At 29.9% G+C, this 21,025-nt stretch overlaps 1 protein-coding gene and 1 long non-coding RNA gene across 6 annotated transcripts in view; both read right to left on the reverse strand.

Annotated features, from left to right (window-relative positions):
* LOC100260545 (G-type lectin S-receptor-like serine/threonine-protein kinase At4g27290) overlaps window positions 1–10,095 on the reverse strand; it is a 68,629-nt gene extending 58,534 nt beyond the window's left edge. Inside the window, exons 1-7 of one of the 4 annotated variants that reach the window (XM_010646004.3) lie at window positions 8,699–10,094; window positions 8,052–8,198; window positions 7,686–7,837; window positions 7,185–7,395; window positions 6,508–6,745; window positions 6,276–6,426; window positions 5,657–6,205 (exon numbers count right to left, since the gene is read on the reverse strand). In XM_010646004.3, the coding sequence (XP_010644306.1) occupies window positions 5,921–6,205; window positions 6,276–6,426; window positions 6,508–6,745; window positions 7,185–7,395; window positions 7,686–7,837; window positions 8,052–8,198; window positions 8,699–9,971 (2,457 nt within the window). In that variant the 5' untranslated portion in view covers window positions 9,972–10,094 and the 3' untranslated portion in view covers window positions 5,657–5,920. Of the gene's footprint in view, window positions 1–5,654; window positions 6,206–6,275; window positions 6,427–6,507; window positions 6,746–7,184; window positions 7,396–7,685; window positions 7,838–8,051; window positions 8,199–8,698 lie in introns of those variants that run through there. The other 3 variants (XM_010646005.3, XM_059735338.1, XM_010646006.3) reach the window with 3 other exon arrangements.
* On the reverse strand, window positions 2,544–4,284 carry LOC132253411 (uncharacterized). 2 transcript variants are annotated; one of them, XR_009465254.1, is made up of 4 exons: window positions 3,661–4,284; window positions 3,265–3,512; window positions 3,062–3,181; window positions 2,544–2,879 (listed from the first exon to the last, which is right to left on the reverse strand). It is a non-coding gene; the product is annotated as an uncharacterized LOC132253411 (long non-coding RNA). The 2 variants fall into 2 exon arrangements; XR_009465253.1 differs by lacking the exon at window positions 3,661–4,284 and having other exon boundaries at window positions 3,265–3,654.
* Window positions 10,096–21,025: the final 10,930 nt, after the last annotated feature.

Here is a 21,025-nt window from a genome sequence, read left to right on the forward strand (position 1 = left end):
AGTGCTATAGAAAGAGTTAGACATTCGGTATGTACCTAGCTACAAAAGATAAGGTAGCTGATATACTAACAATGGTCTTGTCTATATCCCAGTTCAACATCCTTAAGGTTGAGCTCACTGTGAAGGAGTCCCCATTTTGCTTGAGGTGGCATGTTTGACAGAACGTTCCAGAACAAAATTTGTTTTAGAGTTAATTGAGATTAGCATTAACAGTACCACAGTTAGTTGAGGTTAGCTTTAGAATTAGATAAAAGACAGAATCAGTTAGTCTCCAACCAATTTGAAATCTTCTCCGTGGAAAAGAAAAGAGAGAAAGAAGAAACAGAAGTCAGTTGTATTTCTCTGATGCCATGATTTTATCTCCTATGTTCCTGCTCTGTTTTTCCGTCTCAACATATAATATCCTCTCAAAAACATGCCTAGATTTAAGAGGCATGTTCATGCATTCATTCTACAATATTCCGCAAGGATTAAAATATCTGGATATATCTAATATCCATGGATACCGATACAAAATTCGGGAAGGTATATCCATCAACCAATATTTCTGGATATTTGGCTGATATTTTATCGATTTTTTTATTTTTATTTTTTCGTATTTCAACCGACTGATATTTCACCTATTTTTTTATTAAATAAATAAATTATAATTATTTTATTTTTATATTTGATTTAATTTATTACCAAAAATATAAAAACATATTTTTCTTAATAGTTTTTTTATATAATCTATATATTTATTAAATATAATAAATATAAACATTAAAAAAATTATACATATATTATTATTTATTTGATATCATTGAATACATTTAAATTAAAATGGATCATAATTTTAATATTAAATATATTTTAAAATTAGACATATTATCATAATAATATTGTAAAATAATCTATAATGCAACTTAATAATAAATTTACATTTATAAAATTTATATTTTTTTATCGATGCAAAGGTTATTATTACCCAATATGACAAATTATATATATATTTTAAAAAATAATTTTAAAATATCTATTTTTACTTTTTCTAAAAAAATTTAGAACTTTTTAACTATTTTTAGAATTTTTATTAATTTTCATGTCACCATATTTTGTGTCAAAATATCCACGTACTGATATATTTCTGATATATCTATAAAATCAAAATATCGATATATGTATGATTACCGATATTTTTATCCTTGATTGTGAGTGAAAGCTAAAACAACAAAATGTTGAAGGTTTATGTGGACCATTGGTATACTTCACAGATAATATGTGCTTTATATAATATAAAAAAAATTGTTTTCCTCTTTAAAGTATTGTGTCAAATTTACTTTTCTTACGTATGGAACCTAATTACTCTTCAACCTGTCACTCATCTGATGATCTAGTGGAGTAGTCCTTCCATACACTCACATTTTAAAAGGTCTCGCGATAACTGAGCTATTAACAAGCTCATATGTAGACACATCTCCTTTTCATCAAAAATAGAAGCATCACTATAAACTGGGTTTGGTGTTAATTGAGGAAACCCAATAAATTGAACATCATTCCACTGTTAGAGCAAAATGCCATACCTGAGCGATTCCTCAGAATTAGTTGTGGAAAGCCATTAAGATCAAGCTAATATATGAAATCACCTTTAATTGGGTCATCCATGCTCTTTCATGAGGATAGGAACCAATCCAGACCTGCCACCGTGTTTCTTCCAAATTTCATGCCTTGTAGAAGAGTATTGTAGGGATAATCAAAACTCTGCCAAGGGAAGTTCTTTGGATCACTATCATCTCCAATTTTCATGACAAGATTTTCAAATTCCAAAAGCTCAACATTTGAACCTTCTACATGAATGGATTGCACTTGGGAATGGATAGAGTTCCCTGGTCTATGACCCTTAAAATTCCCGTTGAATTAGCCGGGTGGGAATTATACCAGTCTCCATAGACACTTTCCTGTATCATATCCCTAAGTCTGAATTTGTAGAATTATTTGGGCTAAAAAACCCCAGTTTAACGTTGCCACCAGCTCCAATCTCACGATTATACCAATCTGTATCTTATCCCTCGTCATCTATAAAGAACTGATGTACTGTTGACTTACATAGAGCAAGACAATTTTGGTTGGTTGGCCATGATCAATCAATCATTTTCCCTCATTACAAGGAAAAAGGTATATGGTGACATTTATAATGAGTCACCATAAACATAGGGTGTCACTACAACATAACGTCACCTTCTCCACTGACACCATAGAGGGTACCAATTGGTGACGTATTTGGAAGTGACACCAAAGTAGATAAATGGTGACCCATTCGGAAGTGACACCATATATTTCTAGTGATGATAGGGTGTCACATTAAATACATCATCTTTGAGTTATGGTATCACATCATTGTAAATTATTGTGGAAGATATGATTGGTTTTAATTATTGATTTTTGTAATGCTTATGAATTAATAAGATTAACCTGTTTATATTTTATCCATAAATAACAATCATATTATATTTAACTCATTTTTCTGTAATGTTTATGGAATAACTCATAATACATTAATCATCTAATAATATTTGTATATCAAATGTTTACAAAAGGATAGTACGTCCAACATATCAAACCCATCAAAACTAAAAAAGAAGAGTGAATACATACCAAAACATGATTCAGAAATGTTAAAGATCCCAAGATTCATGTATACCTCCATTTCATAAGCATAAAACCGGCTAACCATAAAATGACATAAAAGTCTCATCTAAAAATCTAAATTTCTCAGTTGCAATTAAAGTAACGCTTATGTCCTATAACGTATGACATAAGAGTTGCATTTAAAAACCCAAAATCTTGTTGCCTTCTTTTTTTTTATATATTCTCCATTTCACCCTCCCAAGAGTGTATACCTGCATTTCAAAATTTAATGAGTTTTAGAGATTTTTATTGAAGAAAATAAACATGGATCAATGTTATCATAAATGAACAAATCTAAGAACTATTTTTTTTTTCAAATAGAAACATTATTCAAAGAATAAGCATTACTATACAATACCTATGGAAAAATTCATGTAGTAGCTAAGGGACTCACCATGCATGGTGATCATGATGCATCAACATGATTCATGATTAGTTGTAGCACAAAAGTAGTCCATTCTCCTCTAATTTCATCGAATTCTACTTGAGAATATGTTTTTTTTTTATCACCAAACTGAAATCAAATAAGAAAATAACATTAAAATGCATAACATTTGGAGGCCTAAAACTATGTACAATTCATTAAATAAGTAATACCTTTGAAGCAATAATTGTAGGATAAAAAATTATCTCTTTAATGAATCTCATAACAAAGTAGCCACATTCGAACCCTCCTTCTTGTCTTGGACACTAATCGATCAATTATAAAATAACATTAGTACTCACATATATAAATGGTGCAAATGCATAAGCTAATGTGTAAAGAAAAATTTTTGGATGTCACCTGCACTAGTTGCTAAGATGGCTCCCTCTTAGATGTTTTCTTTGCAAATATTCGAAGAGCCCTATGTAAATAAGTTCAATGGGTACATTTTTAAAATAGGTAAATGTTATATGTTTTAATATATATAAATAATAATAAAAAATGTGTTTGAGGTGAATGTGTTTTTTTATTTAAAAATAATACTATGAAAAATAATAAGAAGAACTTACATGTTTACGATGTCATTTAAGTCCTCACATGGTTTGTGATGCATAGGGTCAAGATAGTGGACTATCATTTTCCTTGGCTCAAGCACTACCTAAATATAAACCCTTTAAGTCCTCATATCTATTTCTATTAACAAAATATAAAAACTTTCCAAAACTCAACTACTTAAATATAAAAACAAAATCAAATAAAATATCTAGCTAATTGGATTTTAGAAACTAAATAAACTATAAATAAACTAAATATAAAAACTAAATAAAATATCTATGCCCATGAATTAATTGAATAGGATAGAAAGACACAGAGAGAACATGGTTATGGTTATGATTTCCATCTTATCATCTCCCGTCAATACCACACATACCCATTTTAAGGTTGGACACTACTTTTGTTGCTAGACTTGGAAATGGAACTTCAAAATTGAAAACATAAATAAACCCTTATGTAAAAAAAAAATAACATTAAAATATAATTGAGCATTAAAATATTTACTCTCTTTCATCACTTTCATTTGAATATTAATAATCTCTTATTGAGATAGATACTTACAATTTAACAAAATAGAAATTCCTAATAATAAAAAATATAAAAATTTCTATTTCTATTAACAAAATATAAAAACTTTCCAAAACTCAACTACTTAAATATAAAAACAAAATCAAATAAAATATCTAGCTAATTGGATTTTAGAAACTAAATAAACTATAAATAAATTAAATATAAAAACTAAATAAAATATCTATGCCCATGAATTAATTGAAGAGGATAGAAAGACAGAGAGAACATGGCTATGGTTATGATTTCCATCTTATCATCTCCCGTCAATACCACACATGGCTTCTCGGATTGGTCCTTTTGGGGTTGGATACTCTCAACGAAATTCTATATCTCATTCCCACTTAGATACAAACAGAAAAATCATTATTTTTTTTCCTCTCTTGTTTTTTAGAAAGGATGAAGATTATGTGATAATAAATCTCAAAAAATTTTTGTACCTGTCATTCTCACACAAATACATATTAAAAATCATTCATTTTTTCCCGTTTTTCACTTTTTTTAAGGACTTGATCATGTGTTTGGTTTAGATTAAAAAATCAATTAATCTACAGTTTTTTCTTCTATGCTAGAAGATTAAACCTAAATTTTTCTTCCCTACAACTCAAGAAAACACAATTCACAAAAACCATAATACAAAGATGTTCAAACAATTAATATAATGACATTAATAAAAGAAAAAAAAAATGATAGATCCAAGAGATTTTGGGTTACCTGGGAGTCCACAAAGTGAAGAATGTCCGTTGTGAGCGTGTTGACTATGGATGGGTGAGAGAAAAGGTTGAAGAAGATCATGATTTTATATATAGGATTTATATATTGAGATTTTTTGGATTGTGGATGAGATATGGAAACAATGGGATTTTTATATAGTATCCATCATTATTAATTCTAAAAGTGGGCTCATTAAGTTATAATACCTAAAAAAATTTATTTTATATGATGTCACTTCCCAAAAAATGACACTATAAATATAAAATTAATATCATCTAACTCCCTCAATTGAAGATTTTTTATATGATGTGTCACCTTTATTAATTATAAACCCTATGGTGTCATTATTTTAAAAGTGACACCGTAAATAGTTACACCATAAACTATTTTTGTAGTAGTGCCTGCATGTATATTCTAACACTAAGTGGCATATATTCCCTTCAAATAAATAACAAAATCCATCCCAATTTGAAGCTAGAGCTATGTAAATCTCAAATGTCAGCCCCACAAAATAATTAAGCACATTAGTTATTGTTTTTGGTTTCACTGTGATTTATGTGAATTGTTTATATAAATAACCTCTTGTTCTTGATGCTGAAATGTTAAAAGGTCATATTTTTCTTTTTTCTTTTTTTGCTTTACCTTATTCTGACATATTAAAATAGAAATCAAGAGAGAAACCAAAACCCTTTTTAGAAGAAATAAAAGATCAACAAAAGACCAAAAACAGAGTCGAGGTTTCCACTACAACGTGCAACTAATTAGTATTTTTGAAACGAATAGCTTTCATTATACAATCAACTTCTATTATTGAACTTATATACTATGAATAACTATCATCATCCATACAAAAAGCAACAGCAAAGATTAATCACCTGATAACATCTTAGATGAGTCTTTTGTTGGATGTTAAGCAGTGTGGTTGAAAAAAGTTGCCAAAAGTAGTTGAAGTCATAGGTCTAAAGACAACAAAACATCAACATGAAGCATCTTCTATCGAGCTTCCAACAGTGTGATGGTGGATTGAATACCAGAGGGAGAATTTGCTTCCATCATATTCCTATCAATGAAGAAACAAGGCTCTTTGGGTTGAGGTAGTGCACCCTCACTACCCAACATCAGAGCCACAGAATGCATGCTTGGTCGATCATCTGGGAAACGTTGCACACATAGCAGACCCAAATTGATTGAACGTAGCACTTCAGATAGGATGCAAGAGTTGCCCATTGATGCATCAATAAATTCTGAAGACCTATCTTCCATAAAGAGTGTCCACGCCTAGACAATTTAAAGGAGGGTCAGCACTACTTTTATATATTGAAATAAGGAAATATTACCTAACACTTACATGCCCAAGAAGATTAAGGTCGTGATCTGGGTGGTTAAATCCTCTATTTCTCTTCCCACTTACAATCTCTAGAACTAAAACACCAAAGCTAAAAACATCGGATTTTGTGGAATACAATCCTTCACTTGCATACTCTGGAGACATATAACCTCTGTAGGAAACCATTGAAGAAGGGGTTAAATTCACAAGAAATGGAGATAAAGAATTTATACATATCACTAAATATACTTACAATGTTCCAGCCACTCTTGTTGTGTTTGCTTCAGTTTCATTTCCTCCAAAACATCTTGCTATTCCAAAGTCTGAAATTTTGGGGCTCATTTCATTATCTAGTAAAATGTTTTCTGCTTTAAGGTCTCTATGGATTATTCTGAGTCTAGAATCTTGATGAAGATAAAGAAGACCTCGAGCAATCCCATTGATAATGAGGAAGCGCTTAGACCAATCTAGTGCCACGCTTTGCATTTGATCTGTCCATTTTTTTATCATTCAAGTTAACCCATTCTACTACTTGGATTATTGAAAATAAATGAAAAATATTTCAAGAAACAAATGATTTCAAATTCCATGAGAGTTGTTCAAAGCAATGGCATATAAAAACAAAAGTATAATTGAAACTCATTCTCAATAATTAAAAAACATTGTCAAGGATGGAAAATGTATCTTAATGGTAGGGTTCCAAACCCCTAACTTTTTATATAAGAGCCAAAATGTTAGAGTAAATAGAAGTAAGAAATATTTTCTAGATAAATGCATATATGCTTTATCTTGTCCTCGATAATTTTTCTTTAGGATTGGTTAAATTCATGGTAAATAAATAATTTTCCAAGCATGCATAGGAGAAGAGAAAGAAAAGAGAAGTCACTCGACTAGACAAACAAACTATATGGTGGTTTTAGAGAGCCAAACCAAAAATGAAAAAGTCCAAGCTTTTGTTGGGCATGTATTCGTAGATCAACATTCTTTCTCTGCCATGAATGCAGCATCCAAGAAGCTTTACAAGATTTCGGTGTTGAAGTTTTGCAATGGATTCAACTTCATTTTTGAACTCTTTTAATCCTTGTCTAGAAGTGTTTGACATCATCTTCACTGCAATTTCTTGTCCCTCTTGCAATATTCCCTGAAAACATCACATTCTTTTCATTATGAAAGCTTTGCAAATTAAATGAAACTTGTCGATATTCAATATGAGGAGTCCTAAAGAAACTAGAGACACAAAAATGTTGGCACATACACTGCCTTCAAGACTTTAAGGCATATAGTGGCCTTGATACATGTTGTTTCATTTAGATATATACTATGAGGATTGGGGACATCAACTACTTTGCAAGATGCTTAGTTGCGTATTTATAATGTTTTATTAACTTGTAACTTGTCTTCTACGCAAAAGCCAAAGTATAACAACCTTACCTTATAGACAGGTCCAAAACCACCCTCTCCAAGCTTATTGTAACTAGAAAAGTTATTGGTGGCATTCAATAATGTATCCAAGTCAAATAATGGTAACTCTAAATGCGCTTGGCCTTCATTATTTTCATCTCTTGAATTATGATCCATGTATCCTGCAGAATGGTGAATAGAATAAACGATTAAAGAATTGACAAACCTAAAATTTAGCCCATTTCCAAGTCTAGATCATTTCATTATTTCTAAAATCAAGCCGAGTCAATCCATTGCTTCTTTTTTTTTATTATTATTATTACATAATCAGACAATATGTAGAAATACTTTTTACTTATACATATGGTGATACAAGCACTATGATTTGTTACTTACCTTTTCTCTTTAGTTGCTTCTTCCTTTTCTTGAGCACATACAAGGTCAGGACTAGACTTAAAAGAACTATTCCTGTAGTTGATATAGAGATGATAATGACATGCTTTTTCTTCTTCTTGGAGCTGCTTTTTATGCTTGAAGAAGCTTCTTGACACACAGAAGGAAAGAAATTAAGCAGGAAAGCAAGGAAATAAAATAGAAAAACCATAAATTCCTATGAGTAGTAACCGTTGATCCAAAATATATTTGTGGTTTACAACCATGAAAGCAGGAGTTCAGGAACTGCAGTTGCCATAGGGTTTGAGGGCACAAATCAATTGGTGTATTGGTGTGTTATAGCATCTAGCTTACTATAATTGAAATCTAAAAGAAAAATATTCCAACTTTTGAGTAGACCTCTGCTTTACACTCTAGTCTACAGAAAATAAGTATACTATTCCATGAAATAATGTGCTTGGTAGTTGGTCTCAGATTTTTCACATCAGCAATAATTGAGATAGAGGTAAAGCCTTAAGTCGCAAAATCAAGGGATAAAACTAGAGGCACGTATGCAAGGTGAACAACTGATTAAAAACCTTTGAATAAATATACCATGAAATTTGTATCAGATTGATGTTTCTCAGGCAAGAAAAAAGAGAAGTTCATACCTAATTCTGATGCAGCCATCCTTACATAAAACTCTTGCCCATTGTGAGTGAAGTCTCTGATATCAATCAAGTCACCAAACCAGAGCAAGCATCCACTTCCTCCTCCTCTGATGTCCGAATTTGCATAAGCAGTGCAAGAGCAGTTCCTCAAGCACAGGGAAGCACATTCCTTAAGGTTCATGCTTTCATTAAACCAGGAGTTCCGCGTGTCTGGCAGTTTCACACCAGAGTACTTTACAAATCCATCACCCTTCTGACAATCCAGCGGAGTGCTTCGAATGCATCCATTTGACCAGTCTGCCATGTCCCAATTGCTTTGGAACTTTGGCCTAAATCCCTTCATGCACTCACATTTTGGAGATTCATCAATCTTACAGATTCCATATACTCCACATATTGCATAATTGTCACAGTCATCGCTCTGTGCAGTTGCGTAAAGAGTCCATTCATTTTTTTTATCAGTCCATGTGAACCTTCGTGAATAACCATCAGGAGTTAACACACGCCTCACAAAAACAGAGCTGTTAACAAGATAATAAATAGAATATATCTCCTTTTCATTAGAAACATAATCAGACGTAAAAAGTGAGTTGTTTGTTAATTGTGGTATTCCACCAAATCGAACACCATTCCATGGTCCAGCACGAAACTTTACAGCTAAACCATTCCTCAAAAATGGTTGTGGAAATCCACTTAGATCAATCCCATAAGTAAAATTACCTTTAGAAGGGTCATCCGTACTCTTCCAAGATGACAGGTACCGATCCAGGCCTGTTACTCTGTTCCATCCAAACTTCATGCCTGGTAGAAGAGTATCGCATGGATAATCAAAACTCTGCCATAGGAAGTTTTCCGGGTCACTATCATTGCCATTTCTCATAACAAGATTTCCAGATTCCAAAAGCTGAGCGTTTGGATCCTGTGCAGAACGTGATGAACTAGAATTCCAAAGAATTCCATTAGTATCGTTGACCAGAACAAGAATTCCCTGCTCAGTGACCTTTAAAACTCCCGATGAATCAGTTAGTGGACTTTCTCTATTGGCAACCCATACCACTGTCCCAGTAGCCACTTTCTTGTACCATATCCCCAAGTATCGGTTCTTGGAATTACCTGGACTGAAGAAACCCAGTTCAAAGCTCCCACCAGCTGAAGTGATGGTCTCACCATCTGTAATGTTTTGATTTACAATTATGGTGTCTACTGCCACGGAGATTCTTAAGAGGGATAATACATAAGAGAAGATAACTGCAACTGTTGTAAGAGAATCCATAGTCGTTCCTAGATAGAAAATGCCTGAGATTTTAGGTGCTTTCTAAGTCTCCTCGTATTTTCCCTTGCCCCCTAAGATTTGGCATTGTGTTTGACTTGTATGACTTAGAGAAAAGCATCACCTCCCATAGATGGCCAGTGGTCATCTTCTCCTTAATCCAAATTTGATATTTCTATACCACTTAAAATGGGCTAGGTATTAGTTTATCCCATATTAGAACAATGTGTGGCCAATCTCACCTTTTCTTTAGAAGAATTACAAGTTGAAGTAAAGAAGTCCAAGAAGAGAATCAATCTTGTATTTTTGTAAGTGTAAGGTAGTTTAAAAAAATTATTCCTGAACTATCATAATAGAAAAAATATTTCCAAATTTATCATAATTTTTATCAAGTAGGAAAAAGACATTAAATTTGAAGTAAAAATAACCTCATATAGGCAAAAATGTCTCTTAAAGAAATTATTTTTAAAAATTCTTTAAAAAAAAAGCAAGAAAAGAAAATAAAAGAAAAGAAAAAGAAAGAAATAAAGGAGAGTTCTTATTTTTAATATATTTTAATTAATAATATCTTTTAATAATAAAATTATTATAAATATATATATTGTAAAATTAATTGATTTTAAATACTATTTTATATTAAGTTAGATATTGATAAAAAAATATTTAGGTCTTTATTACCAATTTTATCTCTAAATTAATTTAATTAATTGTAATTATAAATAGAAACTAGTTTAATTTTATATTATTTTTTATTTACAATATAAATAATAATTATTTTAATTTTTAAACTTTATTTTCTTGTTCCTTTAAATTTCATATTAAAAAATCTATTATCAATTTTATGCTATTTGAGTTTATAAAAAATAAATTTATTACCGATTTCTTTTTTTAAGTTTATTAAACAAAAAATGAATAATTTTGTTTTGTTTTAATTTTAAAATTAATTTTATTAGATAAACTTTAAAATTAAAAATATTATTCTTTAATTTAAAATTTAACTGTAAAAAAATTGATAAAAATAAATTAATTTTAAATTGATTAATACTCAGAAAATTATTTGTTTCATTTTAAATGGATTAATATTCAAAAATTTATATCTTTTAATGTTGAAATTTTTATTCAAAATTAATTTCTTGAATCATAAATTAATTTATCTTTCTATATTTTATTCCTTTTATGATTAAATTTTAAATTAAAGAATAATATTTCTAATTTTAAAGCGTATCTAATAAAATAAATTTCAGAATTAAAACGAGATAAAATTATTCATTTTGTAAAAATAAATATTTACTAAATTAAAAAAAAAAGAAAAAAAAGAAACTTGTAATAAATATTTTTTTTTTATAAACTCAATTTTCACATAAAATTGATAATATTTTTTTTTCTTATTTTGAAAGTGAAACAAACAAAAAGTAATAGATAATATTTAAAAATTAAAATATTATTATTTATCTTATAAATAAAAAATAATATAAAATTAAATTAGTTTCTATTTATAGTTATAATTAATTAAATTCATTTAAAGATAAAATCGAAGACAAAGACCAAAATACTTTTAAAATCAATATCTAACTTAATATAAAAGAGTGTTTTTTAATATTAAATATTAAACATAATTTATACTTTTATAAATATTATTATTGATAAATAGTATATCCCAATAATTATAATTATTTATATATATATATATATATATATATATATATATATATTAAATTTAACATATAGAATTAATTAATTTTATAATACATGTATTTATAATAATTATATTATCGTATAATTACGACATGTTTTCTAATTTTTAATTAATAATACAATACTACATCACCTAAAAGTTGAGGTGAGGATCAAAATATTTTTTTTAATCATTATAATATAATCAATATAATTTATATTTTTATAAATAATATATCAATAATAATAAACACAAAATCAATTAATTTTACAATACATATATTTATAATAATTTTATTATTAAAATATATTAGTAGTTAAAATATTATTAAAAATAATAAGACATAAAATAAAAATAAAAATTGAAATCGTTTCTTGAAGATATAATTTCTTCCCTTAATTTTTTTTTCTTAAACAATTGTCATTTGATTTTTTTTTTCCTTTAGCTAATAATTTTTTTGCATAAATAAATAAAAAGAAATCATGTTTTAAAGAGGCAATTTTTGTTTCAATATTTTTTAATAGAATTTGTAGAAGTATGAAAAGACGATTTTTACCTAGAATTTTAAAAATAAAAATTGTCTCTTCAAAAGATGATTTTTGTATATATTTTTTAAAAAGAAAATAAAACCTCCAAGAGACAATTTTTACTTCAAATTCAATATCTCTTTCCTAATCCACAAAAACTATAATAAATTTGGAAATATTTGTTTTGTGTAGGATAGTCTATGAATTATTTTTCTAAACTACGGTACCTTTCCTAGCCAAAGTTGATAGGACATGTCACAGCCACTAGTAGGATTGAAAATAAAAATGCATACAGGGAAAATTGAGGAGTAGCTTTCATGACTTGTCTGGATGTGCTAGGAAGACTTTTGAACTGACTAACTGGCCCAAAAGACACGCCTGCTGGCAATTGTTATTTGGATTCTCTAATTTTTTTTTTTCCAACTTTGGAACTATCCTCGCGCGACTTGTTACCAGCTTTGGACTCAAATTTATATGGGCGTATCGACTTGGGAGCTTTCCGTTCTTTCTTGGAATTGAAGTGTTTTGGGGTTCCACAAGACACGGAACATGGAACAAGCTAAAAGTTGCCCTACACTAGCAATCATGGCCCTACAGCTATCCAGTTCTACTGGACCTAAGTTGAACAATGAGAAGTTGTATCACAACACTGTAGGGGCATTATGATATATCACAATTACTCGACTAGAAGTATCCTACATTGTAAATAAATTAAGTCGATTTTTACATTGTCCCACTGATATGTATAGGAAAGCTTGTAAATGAGTTCTGAGATGCTTGCATGGGAGCATTGATCATGGCCTGCACATTCAATCAGCTTCTGGATTCAGTCTCACTAGCTTCTCAGATGCTGATTGGGTCAGATGTGTTGATGATCCAAGGTCTGCTAATGGCTTCTATGTTTTTCTTGGTCCTAACATTGTCTCATGGAGTTCACGTAAGCAAAAGGTTGTTAGAAGGTCCAACACTGAGTCTTGATACAAAGCATTGGCTCACACAGCAGCAGAGGTGACCTGGTTACAAGCCTTACTAAAAGAGCTACAAGTCCCTAGTTCTTCACGTCCCGTAATCTGGTATGATAACATTAGGGTAGCTTGCATTACTGCAAAACTGGTTGCACATGCTCGCACCAAACAAATGGAAGTAGATGTCCATTTTGTACGTGACAAAGTGCTGCAGAAAGAGTTAGACATTCGGTATGTACCTAGCTACAAAAGATCAGGTAGCTGATATACTAACAATGGTCTTGTCTATATCCCAGTTCAACATCCTTAAGGTTGAGCTCACTGTGAAGGAGTCCCCATTTTGCTTGAGGTGGCATGTTTGACAGAACGTTCCAGAACAAAATTTGTTTCAGAGTTAATTGAGATTAGCATTAACAGTACCACAGTTAGTTGAGGTTAGCTTTAGAATCAGATAAAAGACAGAATCAGTTAGTCTCCAACCAATTTGAAATCTTCTCCGTGGAAAAGAAAAGAGAGAAAGAAGAAACAGAGGTCAGTTGTATTTCTCTGATGCCATGATTTTATCTCCTATATTCTGCTCTGTTTTTCCGTCTCAACATATTATCTCCTCTCAAAAACATCCTAACAGCCCAGATTCAAGAGGCATGTTCATGCATTCATTCTACAATATTAAGCAAGGATTAAAATATCTGGATATATCTAATATCCGTGGATATCGATACAAAATTCGGGAAGATATATCCATCAACCAATATTTCTGGATATTTTACAAATATTTTATTGATTTTTTTTTTCTGTATTTCAACCAATATTTTTGAATATTTTACTATATTTCACTGATTTTTTATTATTAAATAAATAAATTATAATTATTTTATTTTTATATTTGATTTAATTTATTACTAAAAATATAAAAACATAATTTTCTTAATAGTTTTTTTTATATAATCTATATATTTTTTAAATATAATAAATATAAACATTAAAAAAATTATACATATATTATTATTTATTTGATATCATTGAATACATTTAAATTAAAATGGATCATAATTTTAATATTAAATATATTTTAAAATTAGACATATTATCATAATAATATTGTAAAATAATTATAATGCAACTCAATAATAAATGTATATTTATAAAATTTATATTTTTTTTATCGATGTAGAGAATATTATTACCAAATATGACAAATTATATATATGTAGATAAATAATTTTAAAATATCTATTTTTACTTCCTATATAATTTTTTAGAATTTTTTAAATATTTTCAAAAATTTTATTATTTTATGTCAAAATATCTATCGATATATTTTTGGTATATCCACAAAATCGAAATACCGATATATCTGTGACTACTGATATTTTTATCCTTGACTGTTAATGAAAGTTAAAACAACAAAATGTTGAAGCTTTATGTGAATCAATGGTACATTTAAGATAATAGGTGTTTTATATAAAAGAAACTGTTTTCCACTTTAAAGTATCGTGTCAAATTTACTTTTCTTATGTAAGGAACCTAATTACTCTACAACCTGTCACTCATCTGATGATCTAGTGGAGTAGTCCTTCCATACACTCACATTTTAAATGGTCTCGTGATAAGCTATTAACAAGCTCATATGTAGACACATCTCCTTTTCATCAAAAACAGAAGCATCACTATAAACTGGGTTTGGTGTTAATTGAGGAAACCCAATAAATTGAACATCATTCCACTGTTAGAGCAAAATGCCATGCCTGAGCAATTCCTCAGAATTAGTTGTGGAAAGCCATTAAGATCAAGCCAATATATGAAATCACCTTTAATTGGGTCATCCATGCTCTTTCATGAGGATAGGAACCAATCCAGACCTGTCACTGTGTTTCTTCCAAATTTCATGCCTTGTAGAAGAGTATTGCAGGGATAATCAAAACTCTGCAAAGGGAAGTTCTCTGGATCACTATCATCTCCAATTTTCATGACAAGATTTTCAAATTCCAAAAGCTCAACATTTGGACCTTCTTCATGAATGGATTGCACTTGGGAATGGATAGAGTTCCCTGGTCCATGACCCCTAAAATTCCCGTTGAATTAGCTGAGTGGGAATTATACGAGTCTCCATAGACACTTTCCTGTATCATATCCCGAAGTCTGAATTTGTGGAATTACCCGGGCTGAAAAACCCTAGTTTAAAGCTGACAACAGCTCCAGTGATTACCTCACTGTCTATAAGGAGTTGATTTACTGTTGACTTACATAGAACAAGACAATTATGGTTGGTTGACCATGATCAATCGATCATTTTTCCTCGATGTATATTCTAGCACTAAGTGGCATATATTCCCTTCAAATAAATAACAAAATCAATCCCAATTTGCAGCTAGAATCTATGTAAATCTCACATGTTAGCCCCGGAAAATAATTAAGCACATCAGTTATTGTTTTAATTAGGTTTCACTGTGATTTCTATGAATTGTTTATATAAATAACCTCTTGTTCTTGATGCAAAAATGTTAATTAAAAGGTCATATTTTTTTTTCTTTTATTACTTTACTTGATTCTAACATATTAAAATAGTAATTTCATTAAATCATTCAAGAGACAAACCAAAACCCTTCTTAGAAGAAATGAAAGATCAGTAGAAGACCAAAAACAGTGACAAGGTTTCCCCTACAATGTGCAACTAATTAGTCCTAGGTTTGGGGTAGCCTGCATTGCTGCAAACCTAGTTGCACACACTCGCATCAAACAAATCGAAGTAGATGTCCATTTTGTATGAGACAAAGTGCTGTAGAAAAAGTTAGACATTTGGTATGTACCTACAAAAGATCAGGTAGCTGGCATACTAACAAAGCCCTTGTCTGAATCTGGTTCATAATCCTTAAGGTTGAGTTCAATGTGAAGGTGTCCTCATTTCCCTTGAGGTGGCGTGTTGGGCAGCATGCTCCAGAACAAATTAGTTTCAGAGTTGGTTAAGGCTAAGCTTTAACAATGTCATGGTTAGTTGAGGTTAGTTTTAAAATTAGATGAAAAACAGAATTAGTTAAGAGTCTCCAACCAATTTGTAATCTTCTCCATATAAAGAAAAAGAGAGAAAGAAGAAACCAAGGTCAGTTGTGTTTCTCTCATGCTGTGATCATATCTCTATGTTCTGCTCTGTTTTGCACTCTCAACGTCTTATCTCCTGTGATCATGCACGCATTATGCTATATATTAAACTGTAATTGAAAGCTAAAACATGTTGAAATTTTATGTGGACCGGTGCTAAACTTCAGGTTATTGGTGCTTTAGATAAAAGAAACTGTTTTCCTTTTGAAGTTTTGTGTCAACTTTACTTTTCTTATGTAAGGAACAGATAAGTTCATACCTAATTCTGATGCAGCCATTCTTAAATAAAGCTCTTGCCCATTTTCAGCTATATCTACCAAATCAAATCACTAAACCAGGCAAAGCATCCACTTCCTCGTTTATATCTGAATTAACATAAGCCATACAACGCCCTTGAGGTTCATACTTGATTAAACCATAAGCTTTGCCTGTCTAGGAGTTTTATACCAGATGACTTTACAACCTGTCATTCATCTAATGAATTAACCGAGTGGGAATTATACCCGTCTCCATAGACACTTTCCTGTACCATATGCCTAAGCCTGAATTTGTGGAGTTATCTGGGAATTATCTGGGCTGAAAAAACCCTAGCTTAAAGCTGCCAACAGCTCCAATGATTGTCTCACATCTATGAAGAGCTGATTTCCTATTGAAGTACATAGGATAAGAAACTTTAGGTTGGTTGTGTAGACCCTCAATTTTGTCCCTTTAGCACATGTCTTTAAATTCGTTTTCAGTGCTCCACAATAGTTTCTTGGTGGCCCATTGCTACTCATACTACTTACCTTTTTTGAGCCACCTTGAAGACTTTGGTTGAGAGATTTATCTGACCCCTTATTATGATCCTTAGCAGTCTTGATTTAGACTAGGCTTCACTTAGATACACTTGGCCCATTAGGCACCACCTTAGGCTCATTTAGGCACCCTAGGCCCACTTAGGCACCCTAGGCCCATTTAGATATACTAGGCCCACTTAGGCACCTTAAGTCCACTTAAACACCCTAGGCCCATTTAGGCACCCTTGGTCCATTTAGTTAGGCCCACCTAGTCTCACCTTAGGCCCATTTAGGCACACTTGGCCCATTAAGACATTTTTAGCGTGACTTGTATGACTTGCACGGTTGCATGGCTTGTGGAGCTCAGTTTTTATTTATTTGTTTATTTTTATTTTTAGTTTTATTTTTATTATTATCAATCACTTGTTTATTTTTATTTGTTATCTTTTTTTTTATATTATTTTTCTTAGCTTTTTAATTAACTTATTTATTTATTATTGTTTTACCGTTTTCTAATTTATTTACTTATTTATTTATTCATTCAATTATTTAATTTCAAAAAATTTCATGCTTTTGCAAAGAAACTTACCATTGGAGTTTAAGGAATGTGGGACTCTTCTTGGAAGGTTTTGGAAGGAGAGTTTGAAATTGGGAGGATTGTTTTTTTGGGAAGATTGGAGAAATAAGGAAAAAAAATGGGGAATCTCTCACAGCCATATAAGGAGTAAGTTGCCGTCATGAGGTAAGTGAGTGGGGAATTTTTTGGCAAGGAGAACACGCATAAGAACTTTTTGGCAAGGAGAACATGCATCAGGATTTTTTTTGAGAGAACACGCAAGAGAGAATTTTCCGAGCAAAGGGGACATGTGATATTCTTTTTTGAAAGAGAGAGGAATAGAGGATTTTCTAGGAGGAGTCATTTTAACGCATCAAAGGCGGATTTTTTCATAACACATGTTAGTTTTTGAAAGAGTTTTCATTTTTTTATTAGATGTCATTTTTTTTTAATTTCCAATTTAATTTAGTATTAATTTATTTGTTAGTATAGCTTGAATGAGTTTGTGTGTTTTAGTTTTGATTCATTATATTAGAAAAAAGAATGATTTGATCCCTATTTAATTTTGATTGATTGCATCAGATTGAAAACATTTGAGTTTTATTTATTTATTTATTCATGTATTTGCTACTCTTTTAATTACTTGTAATTCATTTATTTATTTATTGATAAAATTGATCCCATATTTGAAAGTTCATGTTTTTAGTTTGCTTTGATTTAATGTGGTTCATTTTAATTAGTTTAGATACTTTTATAGTTTTAGTTCATTAATAAAATTGATTCTATATTTAAAAGTTCATGTCTTTAGTTTACTTTTGATTTAGTTTAATTCATCTATTTAGTTCAAATACATTTATAGTTTTAGTTCATTGATAAAATTGATTCTATGTTTGAAAGTTTGCATTTTTAGGTTGCTTTAATTTAATTTGATTCATTATAGTTAGTTTATATTTTTTTATAGTTTAGTTCATTAATAAAATTGATCCCATGTTTGAAAGTTTAAGTTTTTTTTTAGTTTGCTTTGATTTAATAATTTATATCCATTATTTAGGTGTTTTTTTTATAGTTTTAGTTTATTAATAAAATTGATCCCATGTTTGGAAGTTCCTTTTTTTAGTATTCTTTGATTTAATTTAGTTCATTTTAATTAGTTTAGATACTTTTATAGTTTTAGTTTATTAATAAAATTGATTCTATATTTAAAAGTTCATGTCTTTAGTTTACTTTTGATTTAGTTTAATTCATCTATTTAGTTCAAATACATTTATAGTTTTAGTTCATTGATAAAATTGATTCTATATTTGAAAGTTTGCGTTTTTAGGTTGCTTTAATTTAATTTGATTCATTATAGTTAGTTTAGATATTTTTTTATAGTTTAGTTCTTTAATAAAATTGATCCCATGTTTGAAAGTTTCAATTTTTTTTTTTTTTTAGTTTGCTTTGATTTAATAATTTATATTCATTATTTTAGGTGTTTTTATAGTTTTAGTTTATTAATAAAATTGATCCCATGTTTGGAAGTTCATATTTTTAGTATTCTTTGATTTAATTTGGCTCATTTTAATTAGTTTATGTGTTTTTATAGTTTTATTTATTTATTGATGAAATTGATTCTTTATTTAAAAGTTCATGTTTTTAGTGTACTTTGATTTAATTTAATTCATCTATTTAGTTTAGATACTTTTATAATTTTTTGTTCATCAATGAAATTAATTCTATGCTTGAAAGTACATATTTTTAGTTTGCTTTGATTCATTAGTAAAATTAATTCTATGTATGAAAGTTCGTGTTTTTACTTTAATTTAGTCAAACTCATTTTAATTAGTTTAGGTACTTCTATAATTTTAGTTCCTTAGCTGAATTGATCCCATTTTTTTTTAGTTTTTGTTTTAAAATTATTAATGTTAGTTCCTGATCACCCTTATCTTAACTTATATGCTTTTAAAATCCTAGTGGTTAGTTCATGAATTGATACTTTGTTAGTTTGTCTAATTTAGAATGCCTTGCCTGTTGCTTTAGTGATCCTTCATTTAATTTGATTTTCTTTCTGAGGCCTTTGGAAACTCATGAAGATTAGCCTCCATTCTCACCTTCAATTTTCTTGGTTGTAAAATATTCTACTTTGTGATTTTGTTCTTTTTTGTTTTGCTTGGTATTTTGATTCATACACTTTATTGCTTTCAAATTAATTTCTTTTTATTTTTAAAATATAACACTATTCTCAAAATCTCATTTCCTTAAAAATCCATTTCAAAAATTCATTTAGAGTTTCTTAGAATCAAAAGATTTCCTTAACAATCCATTTCAAAAATTCATTTAGAGTTCTTAGAATCAAAATCTCATTTTTTTTAAATAATGTGCAACCATGTTTTGATCGGTTCACATCTTTCAAATAAAATTATAGTTTTGAATAAAACACGAATCAAAGATTGTGGTCCCAAATAAATGGGATAATTCTAGGCTAAATTTGTGTATATCGATTGGGGAATTGGTGAAACCCTTACATAAGAAAATCTTTTCAAAAATTATTTTTGTTGCCACTTTTGTCACTTGTTGAAATTATGTCTATCTATTTTTTAGGAATTATGTACAAAATGTATGTGATAATTGATGATTCTGTATACTTCAATCACTTTTGCTATGCTAATTAGATAACGAGCATGCTAGGATTTCTATATTTTATTATTTATTATCTAACCCCTTACAACTTGAGGAAGCACGTTATAAATTATGCTTGCTATCCAGGTGCGCTCTCTATCACTTACTTTTCGAAATTTTTACGAATATGCATGTTGTTGTGAATTTCATTTATGCTTGATGTGATTCTTAGGTGCTTAGATGTATGCTTGATTCGCTATGATTAAATACATGTTGTGTGCTATACTTCTATACTAACTCTGATGTTTTGTGATAGCGCTTGAGAAGTGGTCCGGGTACGTACCCTAACTCTCCTTTATTGTGATTTAATCTTGTTTAGTATGCAATTTTTTCGAAATCACTTAGCCTACCTAGGTATCTACAATTAACCAATTAATTGTCATATTTCCCTCAACTTAGTCAGTAGAGACCTTTTTAAGGCTTAGAGGGGTGCTACCTTTTAAAGGTATCTTCCCAATAGGTAACCTGATCCCCGAACGTAAACTCGGGTTTTTCAAAGACATGTTTTTAAAAAAAATTGTGGAGTCATTTTTTAGGGTTTTATTTCTTGTTTTATTTTCCCTTTCAAAAATAAAATAAAATAAGTGGCGACTCCGACTTTTCAAAAAATTAATTTTTCACAAATAAAAAACGAGTCTCGCCGATCGAGTGGGAGCGCACATGAAAAATGCGAGTCCACAGGTTGGCCATGATCAATCCATCATTTTCCCCGGATATATATTCTAGCATTAAGTGGCATATGTTCCCTTCAAATATATAACAAAATCAATCCCAATTTGCAGCTAGAATCTACTTGACCTC

The sequence above is a fragment of the Vitis vinifera genome, chromosome 19, assembly GCF_030704535.1.
Source record: "Vitis vinifera cultivar Pinot Noir 40024 chromosome 19, ASM3070453v1".
Classification (NCBI taxonomy): Eukaryota; Viridiplantae; Streptophyta; class Magnoliopsida; order Vitales; family Vitaceae; genus Vitis; species Vitis vinifera.